The 16,764-nt window shown below is 53.2% G+C and overlaps 6 protein-coding genes across 6 annotated transcripts; 3 read left to right on the plus strand and 3 right to left on the minus strand.

Annotated features, from left to right (window-relative positions):
* LOC119697669 (feather beta keratin-like) lies at positions 1-365 on the plus strand. Its single transcript, XM_038128709.1, has one exon. The coding sequence runs from the start codon at positions 9-11 to the stop codon at positions 363-365; it is 357 nt and encodes a 118-aa protein (XP_037984637.1). The 5' UTR covers positions 1-8.
* A 2,537-nt stretch (positions 366-2,902) lies between these two features.
* LOC119697620 (feather beta keratin-like) lies at positions 2,903-3,261 on the minus strand. The gene has a single exon (XM_038128577.1). The coding sequence runs from the start codon at positions 3,245-3,247 to the stop codon at positions 2,903-2,905; it is 345 nt and encodes a 114-aa protein (XP_037984505.1). The 5' UTR covers positions 3,248-3,261.
* A 2,538-nt stretch (positions 3,262-5,799) lies between these two features.
* On the plus strand, positions 5,800-6,150 carry LOC119697266 (feather beta keratin-like). Its single transcript, XM_038127812.1, has one exon. The coding sequence runs from the start codon at positions 5,806-5,808 to the stop codon at positions 6,148-6,150; it is 345 nt and encodes a 114-aa protein (XP_037983740.1). The 5' UTR covers positions 5,800-5,805.
* Positions 6,151-9,047: 2,897 nt separating this feature from the next.
* Positions 9,048-9,380, minus strand: LOC119697270 (feather beta keratin-like). The gene has a single exon (XM_038127817.1). It carries the CDS (start codon positions 9,378-9,380, stop codon positions 9,048-9,050), a length of 333 nt encoding a protein of 110 aa, XP_037983745.1.
* Positions 9,381-12,466: 3,086 nt separating this feature from the next.
* LOC119697267 (feather beta keratin-like) lies at positions 12,467-12,805 on the minus strand. Its single transcript, XM_038127813.1, has one exon. It carries the CDS (start codon positions 12,803-12,805, stop codon positions 12,467-12,469), a length of 339 nt encoding a protein of 112 aa, XP_037983741.1.
* Positions 12,806-14,711: 1,906 nt separating this feature from the next.
* LOC119697269 (feather beta keratin-like) lies at positions 14,712-15,228 on the plus strand. The gene has a single exon (XM_038127816.1). The coding sequence runs from the start codon at positions 14,712-14,714 to the stop codon at positions 15,045-15,047; it is 336 nt and encodes a 111-aa protein (XP_037983744.1). The 3' UTR covers positions 15,048-15,228.
* Positions 15,229-16,764: the final 1,536 nt, after the last annotated feature.

Here is a 16,764-nt window from a genome sequence, read left to right on the forward strand (position 1 = left end):
CCACACCCATGGCCTGCAACAACATCTGCAGTCCCTGCGGACCCACCCCGCTGGCCAACAGCTGCAACGAGCCCTGTGCCCTGCAATGCCAGGATTCCCACGTCATCATCAACCCTTCCCCTGTGCTGGTCACCCTGCCAGGACCCATCATGACCTCCTTCCCCCAGAACACCGCCGTCGGATCCACCTCCTCCGCTGCCGTGGGCACTGAGCTCAGTGTGCAGGGACAGCCCATCTCTGGGGGATTTGGTGGCTTTGGCTATGGCTTTGGCTATGGCCGTGGATTTGGCTACAGTCTGGGCTGTGGCTATGGGCTGGGAGGCCTGGGCTGCTATCGCAGAAGGGGCTATGGCTACAACTGCTAAGGGTCCTCGTTACCGCCCCGACATCAAGAATGTGCTTGCGGCTTTGGCAACAGCTCCTGCGAGCAAATTGCCTGTGGTTGTCATCGCCCTACTCGCCTCTCGCAATGGATTCCTTCCCGTTTTTTCTCCTGTCTTCATTTTTTCCCCTCAATAAAATTTTCCTGCATCAAATCTGAGATGCCTCCTCATCTTTTTGAATTCCAATGGCTTCCTCACCCAGTTAAATGCCAGATAGGCCATTGGCATGTATGGAAAAGAAGGAGAACACCTCTGTTTGGTAAGATGTCACCACCAGCGATAACCAAGACTGGCAGTTGAAGGAGGTGACAAGGCCTTACACACCTTCCAGAGTATGACACAAACCTAGAACCCACTGCCCCAAACTTTTGACACATCCATGCTCTCCTGCTCATGGCTCTGGTGTAATCTCTCTGTGCCAACACACACTTGAAGTAATCTCTTCCCCAATAAGGACTTTTGAACCCACCCAGAAAACAGGAGGAACAACATCATCCATTTGGGCATGAGCTCTGGAATCCAGGTTCTTCATTTCCCTCTCCTCAAGGAAAGCCAGCAATGACAGCATTTCCAGAACCATGGCCAGCTCAGTTTTGGTTCTCCCAGCAGACTCCAGTAGCACCAGATTCCACTTCGAGACCACTCTCACACTCAAAAATTCTTGCCTTCTTTCCCCAAGGAATTCCACCTGTTTTCCCTTCTTCCCTTCCCCCCCTTCCTTCTCCTGTGTGCACTGTTGAAAACAGCCAGGCTTCCTCAACTTCATTCCCTGCCATCAGGGATCTGCCTTGTTTCCCTGCAGTCCCAGCTCTCTCTGCCCTCTAGGAATGATTCTCCTGCCCTTTCAGTCAGTATCTTGGTCGCCCTGATCTGTTTCTCCAAGCCTTTGTGCTTCTTTCACTGGACAGCCCAGAACTGCCCACACCACCCCACACAGGACTCCACCAGTGCTCTAAAGAGAGGAAAGGCCACCTCTCCCAACTACAGAGCAAAAATTGCCTGAAATCTTTCTTGGATACTAGTGATGCCTTCTCCAGAAAGGAAAGAATTGAGATTACGCAGTCCCTTTGTTCTCCACCAGCACCACAGGGTCCGGCTCTTCAAAGCTCCTACCCAGCCTCTCAGCCCCAGCATGACCTGGGGCCCACTGCCATTCCTGCCCAGATGCAGAACTTCACATTTTCCTCTCCAGAACTTCAGGAGATGCCTTTAACCCTCAGTCTCCAATCTCTCTGACTGGTGACACAACCAAGTAGTGCCTCAGCCACTCCACCACCTGCCAGCTTGCTGAGGGGACAAGCGGTCCCACTGCCCACACCACTGTTAAGGATGTTGGACAGGGTTGGCACCCTGGATACAACTCTTGACCTACTTCCCTTGAGACTTGTTTCAATTTGAATTTTGGGCCACTGATCCCCCCCTGGGAACAGCCCCACAGCCACTCTCAGGCCGCTCACAGCCCTCTGAGGCAGCCTGGATTTGCTCGGGTGCTCTGGGAGCATGGAAGGGGAAGGAGCATCAAAGGCTTCACAAAAAAAGTTGTGTCCAACAGCAGCCACAGCTCTCCCCTCATGCCCAGGCTGAGTCACTGGCACAGGGCAGACACACAGCTCAGCCAAGCCCCAATTTCCCAAGGGAAATCCTCCAAGAGAAGTGGCCTCACCCCTCAGCACTTGGCACAACTCAAGACCCCAAAGGCCTGGCTCACCCCTCCCCTGCTGCTGCTCCCCTTCAGCCTCTGCTCCCTTGCACAGGTGCCACAAACACACATGGAGTCAGTTCTGATGGAAAAGCCTCTTGACATGGAGTACAACTGTTAAAGCAGGACTACAAAATGCACCACTAAAGGATCACATTTACACTGTGCAGTCTGTGACACCACTGACAACCCTCTCCATGAAGGAAGATATTCCTTAATAGACAACCTAAACTTTGCCAGAAGACACTTGGACTCTGGATTCCTGCTCTCCTGTGGTGCAGCACAAGGGAAACAGGTTACACATCCAGTTTATTATGAGTCCAATCAGAAAACAGACATCTGAAATTGTGATGCAAGAAAAATTTTATTCAGGCAAAACAGTGAAAAAGCAGAAGGAGCCAGTGGAAGGCTGAGGTGCAATCACAGCGACCGACAGCCGAGGTCCTTTGCTTGCAGTACATTTGGCCAGAGCATCAAGGACTTCCTGTCCCACGGTGGCAGCAGCCCACCAGAGGGGCACAATGGTCTCTGACCTGGAAGAAGGAGTTTGCAGCAGAGGGGACTGGAGACACCAAAGGGCAGAGCAGAGAGCAGAGGGCAGGGAGCACGGAGAGGAGAAGAGCAGGAGGGAGATGGGCCGTGTTTGCAGGCAGCCCAGGCTGGCTCCTTGGTTACTGCCTTGCTTGGTGCCCTGAGAGCAGGAGCTGGAAGTGCTGAGCCCCTTTGAGAGGCAGGCCCCTTGGCCCAGAGAGGAGTCCTCAATGCAAGAGATGAGTTGCAGGGAGTGGCTGGTTGGTGTCAGGGGTGGTGCTGAGGGCCCTTAGCAGTTGTAGCCGCCCCTTCTGCCATAGCAGCCCAGGCCTCCCAGCCCATAGCCAAATCCACGGCCATAGCCAAAACCATAGCCAAGGCCGCCAAAGCCACCAAATCCCCCAGAGATGGGCTGTCCCTGCACACTGAGCTCAGTGCCCACGGCAGCGGAGGAGGTGGATCCGACAGCGGTGTTCTGGGGGAAGGAGGTCATGATGGGTCCTGGCAGGGTGACCAGCACAGGGGAAGGGTCGATGATGACGCGGGAATCCTGGCATTGCAGGGCACAGGGCTCGTTGCAGCTGTTGGCCAGCGGGGTGGGTCCGCAGGGACGGCAGATGTTGTTGCAGGCCATGGGTGTGGTGTGGAGGGTGCCTGGAAGAGAGAGGGTTGAGGCAGGGCAGGGGTGTGGGGGTGTGGAGGGGCAGTTATTCAGGAGAGGAAGGTTTAGGGTTTGGGAGGTGTGGAGGCTGTTGTGGGGCTGTGGCGAGGCGTGAGGTCTGCTCAGGCTGGGGCTGAGCATGCTGAAAGAGAAGGTCCAGGGGTGTAGGAGCAGGAGGTTCAGGGGCTTGAGACTCACCTTGTTGCCTGCACAGGAGAAGGCGTGAGGAGAAGTGTGTGAGGGAGAGAGGCTCTGGGCTGGCTTTTATGCTGGTCCTGGAGGGGCGGGACAGCCTTGTCCCATGGCCTTGGGGCATTTTGAGGCAGCAGCTCTTCACTGGCCCAGCCTGGTGAGTCATGAGTTGGGGAGTGTTTTCTTTCCTGCAACTCTGCAATTCTGTGTTCTTCCCCTGAGCCTGAGTCCATCTGACCTTGGCACAACCTCTTAGTTGAGAGAATTAACAACCAGTATCTTGCTCTTGATAGCAAGTGTCAGGACAAGCAGAAGATTCAATAAAAGCTTTGAAGAACTGGGGATTTAACACGAGGTCATGCGATGGCATATTGACAACATCTCTCATTTGCATTTTGTCTCCTGCCTGAAATTCCAGGTGCCTAGTTTCATCTCATTTTAAGGGTGCTCCAGTTCCATCAACGACTCGGTCTCCCCGAGTTGCTTTTGGTCAACCATGTCCATGTCCGTGTTCCACTGTGTAGTTCCAGCAGTGGTGGGTGAAAGGATGGACACTGCCCTCAGCTCGCTTTTATTTCTTTTCCTAATCCTGTCTTGGGAACTACTGGAGTTTTTTGCAGCAAAGGGTACGTGGGCAAAGGGTTGGTTAATCAATGGTTGAGGAACTGTTCTACTCGCATCTTGTTCTCCTTATCCTTCACCATTTTCCCTTTCCATGTGTCAGGTAGAGTCCAGCACTGTGACCCCACAGGGTGACCTTGCTGAGCCCAGATGAGACGAATGCTATGGATGAACCAAACAAGACTTAGGGCAGCATGGGATCCTCCCTAAACAACAGGATTGCTTCCCCATCCACAGCCGGAGAGGTCTGGTGTACAAAAACACCTGGAGAGAGGGTAACGCGGTGGGGATGGAAACACTGGCATGAAAGGAGCAAACCCTCACAAGCAGTGCTCCTGCAAAGCCCAGACCTGCCTGACAGAGATGGTTTGGGGCCCATCTTCACAACGCACCCACAAACCCCAGAACATGAGTGCCCTGGGGCGACCTCACTGATGAGGTGGCTTTGGTCACGTCTTCACCTTGCCGTTGCAAGGCCATCAACACCAGCATTTAACCTCCAATGCCTGCATTAAAATATTGCCATCAAAGTCAGATGGACAAGACCTCAAGAAAATGGCTTGGAATCACAGAATTCCACATAGGAACGCCAGCATCATGACATAGGAGGGAGGAGGAGCTCACTCATCATCCATTAGTAACAATTAGCTTTTGCTAACAGGAAGAAAATATTAAGACTTGGAGGTTTTAAATAATGAAATCTTGTGGCTTGAATGCGGAATAAGAGAATTGACATCACAGACCAGCCTGGGCAAACACGGGCTTGTTGTTTGTTTATAAGATTCATGAATGAGGTCAAGGAATATGCTTTAAATGACAGTGTATGCTGTTGTGTAGATTGCAGAAATCCAAATGGACATGACAAATGGAACAAGTTCAGCCTGAACAGCCTCTGCTTTGGCGAACCCTCTCCCTTGATCCCATTCAAGACACAAGGCCGGGAGCTCTCTTTCATTCATTAGGAAGCGCTCAAAGGCACCGGAATCCCGCCAAGTTATTGCAGAGTGACCTTCCTGGGACATCAGCAGCTCCCTCAGCATTCCTGGGTGCAACACAATGACTGATGGACATCCAGTGGCAGAGAAAAGAGTCCCAGTCTTCAGAAGGCACCGGCAAACCACAGCACATGAGAACCACAAAATGACCTCAATGATGCCACTGTAAATATCCAGGGCTGTGGTTATTTATTCAGCCCTCCCTGACACACACGGAACAATCAAATCCACCCAAATACCAACTCCTGACAGAAAGCTTCCTCCAAGGTCAGATGGACACAGTCTCAAGAGCAGGACATGGAATTGCAGAATTGCATAAAGGAAACAACTCCCCACCTCATGACTCAGCAGGCTGGGCCAGCCAAGAGCTGCTGCTGCCTCAAAATGCCCCAAGGCCATGGGACAAGGCTGTCCCGCCCCTCCAGGACCTGCATAAAAGCCGGCCCAGAGCCTCTCTCCCTCACACACTTCTCCTGACAACTTCTGCTCCTGATCCTGCCTACTACCAGGTGAGCTTCAAGCCCCTGACCCTCTTGCTCCTGAACCCCCCGTCTCTCTCTTCCAGCAAGCTCAACCCCAGCCTCAGCAGCCCTCACACCTCTCCACAGCCCCACAACAGCCCCCACACTCCCTCACCCTCCTGCATCACTAACCCTCCACACTCCCTCAATCCTCTGCCCTGCCTCACCCCGCTCTCTTCCAGGCACCCTCCACACCACACCCATGGTCTGCAACAGCCTCTGCCGTCCCTGTGGACCCACCCCGCTGGCCAACAGCTGCAACGAGCCCTGTGCCCTGCAATGCCAGGATTCCCGCGTCATCATCGACCCTTCCCCTGTGCTGGTCACCCTGCCAGGACCCATCATGACCTCCTTCCCCCAGAACACCGCCGTTGGATCCACCTCCTCCGCTGCTCTGGGCACTGAGCTCAGTGTGCAGGGACAGCCCATCTCTGGTGGCTTTGGTGGCTTTGGTGGCTTTGGCTATGGTTTTGGCTATGGCCGTGGATTTGGCTATGGGCTGGGAGGCCTGGGCTGCTATGGCAGAAGGGGCGGCTACATCTGCTAAGGGCCCTCAGCACCACCCCTGGCACCTCCAGCTCTGGGCTCTGGCAACAGCTCCTGCAAGCGAAGCACTTCAGCTGATGGTCACTGTACTCTCACCTCACAGCAGATTATTCCCACTTATTTCTCCTGCCTCTTCATACTTTCACGTCAATAAAGTTTTCCTGCTTTAAACCTGGCACGTCTGCCTATATTTTTTGTATTCCAATGGTCCCACATCCTCACCCACCACATTCTAGATCTGGACAAGCCACTGGGAGTATGTGGAACAGGACAACACTTTTGATTACATCTATCTCAAACCAACTAATAACAAATTAGTTACAGCAATAACTAATCTGGCACAGGAAACACAGCAGGAGCCACCATCCAGAACATGTCACACACCTTGCAAACTGCTACACCAAAGTCTTTGATGCATCAATTCTGTCCTTGGCATAAAAATGGAAAAGTCACTCCATGCCAGGCAGACTTGACAAACTCTCTTCCTGGCCATGACTCAGAAGCCTTCCAGCAAAGAGAGAAACATCAACCTCTTGGGCAGGAGCTCTGCAGTGCAAGTGCTCCAACTGCCCTGCTCAAGCAAGACCAGCAGGAGATCACTTCCAGCACCATGGACAGGTCAGATTTGGATCTCCCAAGGATCGAGACTCCACCATCTCTTCCACTCTGTGACCGCCCTTATGAAGAAAGATTCCCGTCTCCTTTGGCCATGGAGTTTCATCTTTTTTCACTTGTGCCCTTTATCTCTTTCTCTGCACATGTGCGCTGCTGAGAACAGCCGGGCTCCCTTGTCTTCATCCCCCACCATCAGGGATTTGCAAACAATGATTGTGCACCCCTGTCCATCCTTGTCCCCTGGGAGTCTCAGATCTCTCAGCCTCTCCTCAAGGAAGGTTCCCCCAGCACCTTTAGAACATTGCTGGCCCCAAAATGGTTTAGATTCATTAAATGCATTTCATTTTCACAGTTTAGAACATTACTGGCCCTGAAATTATCTAGATTCATTAAATTATTTTAATTTTCACACTGGGGAGCCCAGGACTGCTCACAACACCTCACATGGGATGTCACCAGCTTTCAGGAGACAGCAAGAGTCGCCTCCTCTGTCTCATTGCAACACTTTTCCCACTTATACCCTCAAACCTGGCGGTCCCTTTTCCCACTCAGGGACACCTCCTGGTCCATTTCTTCTCAACCACAACCACAAGAGAAGAAAACCATTGTTCCAAGAGACTCTGAGACATTACTTCCTATCTGGGATGACTCCTACCAAGAAACAGCCCCTGGCACCTGCCCTTGCTGAGCTCCAGCAGATGTCCAGGACCACTCAGGTTTTCAGCCTGAGTGGCCAAAAAAAGATCCAACTCCTGTGCTACAGCACTGTGGATTTGCTGCCATCTGGACTTCGGGACACTGACCACAAGCCTCTGGACTCATCCCTTCAGAGCCTTCTCCGGCCACCACTGGCACAATCTGGACGTGCCTGGGGGTGTTGTCAAGGATTACGCAATGGTCTCCTCCAGCAACCCAGGACAACTGTCCAATCCTCTTTCTGACAAACAGACATTGCCCAGAGGAGTGACCTCGGTCTTTAGCCCAAGAAACGACCCAAAAGACCCTGGACATCAGAACTGTAAAAGCAAGAGGGGCACCAAGACACACACAAAGCACAACCAACAGGAAAAAGATGTCAGCAATTGCCAGCTGGGAGAAAAGCATGGAGGGAGGGAGGGTATGTGACTGAGGGTACAACACCTCCTACTTAGCGCAGCTGCAAAATGCAGACCAGCCTGACAGGGCTGCCAGAGAGTGGGGGCAACTCCTCCCCACACAGCCACAAGCCACAGCACAGAAGTACCACGGGGTGACCTCAGTGATTACACCCCACCTCTCCAAAGCTTTGGTTGCGTCCTGATCCCACTCTGACACAAATACCAGAATACATTTTCTAAAACTTGCACTTAACAGCCGCTGCCAAGGTAGGACGGACACAACCCCAAGAGAAGGGCATGACACTGTGGATGTGGGAAAAGGCAAGTAATCCTCAACTCATGACTTGCCAGGTGGGGCCATCCATGAGAAGGAAGAAAAGAACCTGCTGAAGCAGACCTGTGGATGAGCCTCGAATATGATGAGGCACTGGAACAAAAAGTGAACACAGAGAGCATGAGGGGCTTGTGTCAGGGGCAGGCAAAGACCTGCACTAGAGTATCCAGGCCAGATTTCAAGCAAGTGAGGGGTTTGTGTGGTGCAGTGAAAGACCAAAGAGGGCTAGGAGTAGTGGAACTGGAGAAATATTTCCTAAGGCAGGTCTTGGTGTGCTTTTTCATCCACACCAACTACCTGGACAAACTTGTGCCTTAGCACTGAGTGAGATTGGAAGAGTCCTGGGAGAAAAAAGAAAGAGCCATGTCAGGTTGTGATGCAAGAAAACTTTATTGAGGACAAATAGCAAAAACTCAGAAGCAGAAAGTAGAAGGAAGCAGCTTTGGGTTGTGGCCAGGGTGACCATCAGCAGAGTAGTTTTGCTTGAAGGTTTGGCCAGAGCATCAAGGTGGTCAGGCCCTCCACTGGGAGCAGCACACTGGAGGTGCCCAATGGCCTCTGGCTTGGGAGAAGGGGTTTGCAGCAGAGGGCACCGGGCAGAGCTGAAGGGACGATGCAGAGCAGGGAGTGGGAGAAGAGCAGGAGGCAGATGGGCCGTGTTTGCAAACAGCCTGTGCTGGCTCCTTGGCTGCCGCCTTGCTTGGTGTCCTGAGAGCAGGTGATGCCTTAAGGCATCACAGGAACTGGAAATGCTGAGCCCATTTGAGAGCCTTGGTCCACAGAGGGGTCCTCAATGCCTGAGATGAGTTCCAGGGAGTGGCTGGTTGGTGATAGGGGTGATCCCGAGGGCCCTTAGCAGATGTAGCTGCCCCTCCTGCCATAGCAGCCCAGGCCACCCAGCCCATAGCCAAATCCACGCCCATAGCCAAAACCATAGCCAAAGCCAAAGCCCCCAGAGATGGGCTGTCCCTGCACATTGAGCTCAGTGCCCAGAGCAGCGGAGGAGGTGGATCCAACGGCGGTGTTCTGGGGGAAGGAGGTCATGATGGGTCCTGGCAGGGTGACCAGCACAGGGGAAGGGTCGATGATGACGCGGGAATCCTGGCATTGCAGGGCACAGGGCTCGTTGCAGCTGTTGGCCAGCGGGGTGGGTCCGCAGGGACGGCAGATGCTGTTGCAGGCCATGGGTGTGGTGTGGAGGATGCCTGGAAGAGAGAGGGGTGTGAGGCAGGGAAGGGGTGTGGGGTGTGGAGGGACAGTTATTCAGGAGAGCAAGGTTTAGGGTTAGGGAGTGTGGAGGCTGTTGTGGGGCTGTGGGGAGGTGTGAGGGCTGCTGAGGCTGGGGCTGAGCATGCTGGAAGAGAAGGGGCCAGGGGAGCAGGAGCAGGAGGGTCAGGGGCATGAGGCTCACCTGGTTGTCAGCAGGAGCAGGAGGAGATGGAGTCTGGAGAAGTGTGTGAGGGAGAGAGGCTCTGGCCTGGCTTTTATGCGGGTCCTGGAGGGGCGGGACAGACTTGTCCCATGGCCTTGGGGCATTTTTGAGGCAGCAGCTCTTGCCTCACCCAGCCAGGCATGAGGTCATGAGGTGGGGAGCGCTTTCCTTTGTGATGTTCTGCAATTCCATGTCCTGCTCTTGAGTCTGTGTCCATCTGATCTTGGCGGCAGTTTTCATGGGTTGGTATTTGGCAGGATTTCACTCTCAGATGTGTGTCGGGGATGGAAGAATAAACAACCACAGCCCTGGAGATTTGCAATGTCATCAGTGATGTCACTATTGGCCCTTAGCTGCTGTGGTTTGTGGGTGCCTTGGGCAGACTGGGACTCTGTTTTGGGCTGCTGCATGTCCGTCAGTCACTGTGTTGCACCCAGGAATGCAGAGGAAGCAGCTGATGTCCTGGGGAGGTCACTGGGGAACAGCTTGGAAGGATGCCAGTGCCTGGGTGCAGTTCCTGATGGATGAAAGAGAGCTCTTCTCTTGGCCGTGTGTCCTGAATGGTCTCACAAGATCTGGTTAACAAGTGGCTGTTCAGGCTGAACCTGTTCCATTTCTATGGTCCACTTGGATTCATCAAATTTTAATCCCAACACATTCTTACATGTAAAGTGAATTCCTCATCCTCATTCAGAAATCCAATAACAAACAAGAAATGGGGCCGGATCCCTTTGTTCCCAGCTTGCTCTGTGGCGTCAATTCCCTTATTCTGCATTCAGACCATCTGGTTTCATTATGATTTACATCCTGTAAATCACAATATTGTGTTCCTGTGAGCAAACCCCAGTAATTGCTACCTGATGGTCAGCGTGCTCTGCTTTCCCTCTCTGTCATGATGTGGGTGTGCCTTGATGGAATTCCACCATTCCACCTCCTTCTATTGGGGCCGTGTCCTTCTGACCTTGAGGGCAGCTTTTAGGTGTGAGTTATTGGCATGTGAGGGTTGGTGGCATTTGGGAGGGTTTGCTCTGAAAGGTGAGTGTCACGGAGGGCTGAATAAACAACCAGAGCTTTGGGGAGGGGCGGTTGTCATTGGCAAGGTCACCCTGTGGCAGGGGTGTGCTGTGGTTTGTGGGTGTGTTGTGAAGAGGAGCCCCATTCCCTCCCAGCCCTCTCCGGCTGCTCTGGGATTTGCATCTGTGCTGGAGGTGTTGCCCCTTCCCTCACATTCCATCCCTCCCCACACTGATCCCACCTAGCCAAGCCCGACACTAGACCTGACCTTTCCTGTTGCCCGTGCTCTGGGGGTCTCTTAGTGCCCCTTGTGGCTTTAAGGTTTTGGTATCCCGGGCCTTTGGGGTCTTTGCTGGGGCTGAGTGCAAAGGGTGAAGCCACTTGTGATTGTCAGAAAGTGGATTTGGAGGTTGCCCAGGGTTGGAGGAGGAGAGCATTGCCTGATCCTCGAGAACCAGACAGGTCCGGGTTGTGTCAGTGGCCTGAGAAGGGTCTGAAGGGCGGGACCCAGAGGCCTGTCCTAAAGTCCAGAGAGCAGCAAGGCCCAGGAGTTGGATCCTTTTGGCCAACACTGAAAACCTGAGTGGTCCTGGACATCGGCTGGAGCTCAGCAAGGGCATCTGCCGAGGGCTGTTTCTTGGGAGGAATGAGGATGTCATCCCAGGTAGGAAGGAATACGTGGGTATCAGTTGGAACAATGGCTTTCTATTCCAAAAATCCTTTGTGGTTGTGGATAAGAAGAAATGGAGCTGGAGGTGTCCCAGTGCCTGTGTGGGAAAAGGAACCCCCAGGATCCAGGAATGATATGGAAAAGTGTTGGGATGAGGCAGCGAGAGGTGGCTGTTGGTGTTTGCTCAGCACTGTTGAGGTCCCGTGTGAGGTGCTGTGGGCACTTCTGGGCTCCCTGGTGAGACAAGCTTAGGGCCACCCAGATACAAACGGGCCTGAAAGATGATTTCCAAATGAGAAATGGAGAGAGACAGAACTCCCGGGGGACAAGGATGGACACGGGTGTGCCATCAGTGTGTGCAAATCTCTGATGGTGGGGGATGAAGACAAGGGAGCCCGCCTGTTCTCAGCAGTGCACACGTGCAGGCCAAGAGAGCAAGAGCACAAGTGAAGAGAGATGATGGTCCATTGCCAAAGTCGGCAAGAATCTCTCATTATGAGGATGATCAGAGATTGGAGGAGGTGGTGGAGTTGCTGGCTTGGGAGATCCAAATCTGACCTGTCCATGGTTCTGGAAGTGTTCTCCTGCTGGTCTTGCTTGAGCAGGGCAGTTGAAGCACTTGCACTGCAGAGCTCTTGCCCAAGAGGCTGATGTTGTTTCTCTCTTTGCTGGAAGGTTTCAGAGTCCTAGCCAGGAAGAGAGTTTGTCAAGTCTGCCCTGGCATGGAGTGACTTTTCCCTTTTTGTGCCAAGGACAGAATTGTTGTATCAAAGACTTTGGTGTAGCAGTTTGCAAGGTGTGTGACATGTTCTGGAAGGTGGCTCCTGCTGTGTTTCCTGTGCCAGATTAGGTTTTTAGCTGTTTTGTACATGTAAGGAAGATTGTTGCTGCCCTGTTCCAGGTAGCCTCAAGGGCCTGTTGAACCACGAATTAGGTGGGTGAGGATGCGAGACCATTGGAAGAGAAAAGAAAGGAGGCGTTGCTGGTTTGATGCAGGAAAATTTTATTTGTGCAAAAGACTGAAAAGTCAGGGGAAAGAAGTGGGAATAAACTGTTGTGAGGTGCGAGTACGGTGACCATCATCAGAGGTGCTCTGCCTGCAGGAGCTTTGCCAGAGCCCCGAGCTGGTGGTGTCGAGAGTGGTGCTGAGGGCCCTTAGCAGATGTAGCCGCCCCTTCTGCCATAGCAGCCCAGGCCTCCCAGCCCATAGCCAAATCCACGGCCATAGCCAAGGCCAAAGCCAAGGCCGTAGCCAAAGCCCCCAGAGATGGGCTGTCCCTGCACATTGAGCTCAGTGCCCACGGCAGCGGAGGAGGTGGATCCGACGGCGGTGTTCTGGGGGAAGGAGGTCATGATGGGTCCTGGCAGGGTGACCAGCACAGGGGAAGGGTCGATGATGACGCGGGAATCCTGGCATTGCAGGGCACAGGGCTCGTTGCAGCTGTTGGCCAGTGGGGTGGGTCCACAGGGACGGCAGAGGCTGTTGCAGGCCATCGGTGTGGTGTGGAGGGTGCCTGGAAGAGAAGGGGTAAGGCAGGTCAGGGGTGTGGGGGTGTGAGGGACAGTGATGCAGGAGGGTGAGGGAGTGTGGAGGCTGTTGTGTGGCTGTGGAGGGGTGTGAGGGCTGGTGTGGCTGGGGCTGAGCGTGCTGGAAGAGAGGGACCACAGGTGCAGCAGCAGGAGGTTCAGGGCTTAGAGACTCACCTTGTTGAGGACTGGAGCAGGAGCAGAAGTTGTCAGGAGAAGTGTGTGAGGGAGAGAGGCTCTGGGCCGGCTTTTATGCAGGTCCTGGAGCGGTGGGGCAGCCTTGTCCCATGGCCTTGGGGCATTTTGCAAGCATCTGCTCCTTCCTGCCCCAGCTTGGCATGAGGTGGGGAGTGTTTTTATTCATGTTGTTCTGCAATTCCATGTCCTGCTCTTGAGTCTGTGTCCATCTGACCTTGGCGGCAGCTTTCATTACTTGGTGTTTGGGTAGATTTGATTGTTAGATGTGTGTCAGGGAGGGCTGAATAAACAACCACAGCTCAGGAAAGGTGCGATGTCATCAGTGATGTTATTTTATGGCACTCGTGTGCTGTGGTTTGTGGGTGTTTTGTGAGGACTGGGACTCGGTTCTGTGCTGCTGGATGTCCATCAGTCATCGTGACACCCAGGAATGCTGAGGGAGCTTCTGATGTCCTGGGGCGGTCACTCTGCAATAACTTTTAAAGGTCTCCATTTTTGGATGAAAGAGATCTCATGACCTTTGTCTTCAAAGGGTTCAAGAGAGGGGATCTGGAAAATTAGAATCTGTTCAGGCTGAACTTGTTCGAGTGTTCTGGTTTGTTTGGATTTCTCAAATTTGTCCAACAGCATACACTGTTATAGAAATTGCTCTTCTACACCTCATTCAGAAATCCAATAACAAAGAACAAACCTGCTCCAATCAGTTTCTCACCACAGCTTGTCTGCTATGTCAGTTTCCACATTCTGCATTGAAGCTGTCAGGTTTCATAACTTTTATTCTGCTATCTTAATTTTGTGTTTTTGTTAGCAAAAGCCAGCAATTACTAGAAGACGGTCAGCAAGGTCCTCTTCTGTCCCTGTCGTGGTGGGGGCAAAAACTCCAGCAGTTACCAGGACAGGAACAGGAAAAGAAACACAACTGGGGTGAGGATATCCTTTCAACCACAAGTGTTGGGGCTCCACAGTGGATCAAGGATCTGGACACGCCTGTCCAACAGCAGTGCAGGGAAATCATGACAGTGACGGAACTGGCGCATCCTTAAAAGAAGAAGCTGAGAGAGATGGGAAATCTTTCAGGCAGGAGGCAAATGAGATATATTGTCAATATGTCATGGAATTACTTCAGTGATGACTTCCCAATTCTGCAAAGCTTTGTTTGAATCTTCTACACATCCTGACACATGCAGTCACATCCGAGATAATGTAACAAATTCTCTCCATTAAGAGTTGTCACCAAGGTCAAGTGGAAACACCTCAAGTGGAGGACATGTAGAGTTGCAGGAAAGAAAACACTCATCACCTCATGACTCAGCAGGCTGGGCCAGGCATGGGCTGATGCCTAAAAAATGCCCCAAGGCCATGGGACAAGGCTGTCCCGCCCCTCCAGCACCAGCATAAAAGCCAGCCCAGAGCCTCTCTCCCTCACACACATCTCCTCACATCTTCTGTTCCTGCTCCGGCCCTCAACAAGGTGAGTCTCAAGCCCCTGACCCTCCTGCTCCCCTGGCCCTTCTCTTCCAGCATGATCACCCCAGCCTCAGCAGCCCTCACACCTCCCCACAGCCCCACAACAGCCTCCACACTCCCTCACCCTCGTGATTCTTGGCCACTCACACCCCCACACCCCTGCCCTGCCTTACCCCTCTCTCTTCCAGGCACCCTCCACACCACACCCATGGCCTGCAACAACATCTGCCGTCCCTGTGGACCCACCCCGCTGGCCAACAGCTGCAACGAGCCCTGTGCCCTGCAATGCCAGGATTCCCGCGTCATCATCGACCCTTCCCCTGTGCTGGTCACCCTGCCAGGACCCATCATGAGCTCCTTCCCCCAGAACACCGCCGTCGGATCCACCTCCTCCGCTGCTCTGGGCACTGAGCTCAATGTGCAGGGACAGCCCATCTCTGGCGGATTTGGTGGCTTTGGCTTTGGCCTTGGCTATGGACGTGGATTTGGCTATGGGCTGGGAGGCCTGGGATGCTATGGCAGAAGGGGCGGCTACATCTGCTAAGGGCCCTCAGCACCACTCTCGACACCTCCAGCTCTGGGCTCTGGCAACAGCTCCTGCAGGCAGAGCACCTCTGATGATGGTCACCGTACTCGCACCTCACAACAGTTTATTTCCCCTTCTTTCCCCTGACTTTTCAGTCTTTTGCACAAATAAAGTTTTCCTGCATCAAACCAGCAACGCCTCCTTTCTTTTCTCTTCCAATGGTCTCACATCCCCACCCACCAGATTCTGGGGCTCAACAGGCCCTTGAGGCTACCTGGAACAGGGCAGCAACAATCTTCCTTACATGTAGAAAACAGCTAAAAACCTAATCTGGCACAGGAAACACGGGAGGAATCACCTTCCAGAATATGTCACACACCTTGCAAACTGCTACACCAAAGTCTTTGATACAACAATTCTGTCCTTGGCACAAAAAGGGAAAAGTCACTCCATGCCAGGGCAGACATGACAAACTCTCTTCCTGGCCAGGACTCTGAAACCTTCCAGCAAAGAGAGAAGCAACATCAACCTCTTGGACAGGAGCTCTGCAGTGCAAGTGCTCCAACTGCCCTGCTCAAGCAAGACCAGCAGGAGAACACTTCCAGCACCATGGACAGGTCAGATTTGGATCTCCCAAGCCTGCAACTACACCACCTCCTCCAATCTCTGATCATCCTCATAATGAGAGATTCTTGCCGACTTTGGCAATGGACCATCATCTCTCTTCACTTGTGCTCTTGCTCTCTTGGCCTGCACGTGTGCGCTGCTGAGAACAGGCGGGCTCCCTTGTTTTCATCCCCCACCATCAGGGATTTGCACACACTGATGGCACACCCGTGTCCATCCTTGTCCCCCGGGAGTTCTGTCTCTCTCCGCTTCTCATTTGGAAATCATCTTTCAGGCCCGTTTGTATCTGGGTGGCCCTGAGCTCGTCTCACCAGGGAGCCCAGAACTGCCCACAGCACCTCACACGGGACCTCAACAGTGCTGAGCAAACACCAACAGCCACCTCTCGCTGCCTCATCCCAACACTTTTCCATATCATTCCCAGAACCTGGGGGTTCCTTTTCCCACACAGGCAGTGGGACACCTCCAGCTCCATTTCTTCTTATCCACAACCACAAAGGATTTTTGGAATAGAAAGCCATTGTTCCAACTGATACCCGCGTATTCCTTCCTACCTGGGATGAAATCCTCATTCCTCCCAAGAAACAGCCCTCGGCAGATGCCCTTGCTGAGCTCCAGCCGATGTCCAGGACCACTCAGGTTTTCAGTGTTGGCCAAAAGGATCCAACTCCTGGGCCTTGCTGCTCTCTGGACTTTAGGACAGGCCTCTGGGTCCAGCCCTTCAGACCCTTCTCAAGTCACTGACACAACCCGGACATGTCTGGTTCTCGAGGATCAGGCAATGCTCTCCTCCAACAACCCTGGGCAACCTCCAAATCCACTTTCTGACAATCACAAGTGGCTTCACCCTTTGCACTCAGCCCCAGCAAAGACCCCAAAGGCCCGGGATACCAAAACCTTAAAGACATGAAAGCAAGAAGAGACCCCCAGAGCACAGTCACCAGGAAAGGTCAGGTCTAGTGTCAGGCTTGGCTAGGTGGGATCAGTGTAGGGAGGGATGGAATGTGAGGGAAGGGGCAACACCTCCAGCACAGATGCAAATCCCAGAGCAGCCTGAGAGGGCTGGGAGGGAATGGGGCTCCTCTTCACAACACACCCACAAACCACA

The sequence above is a fragment of the Motacilla alba genome, chromosome 2, assembly GCF_015832195.1.
Source record: "Motacilla alba alba isolate MOTALB_02 chromosome 2, Motacilla_alba_V1.0_pri, whole genome shotgun sequence".
Lineage (NCBI taxonomy): Eukaryota > Metazoa > Chordata > Aves > Passeriformes > Motacillidae > Motacilla > Motacilla alba.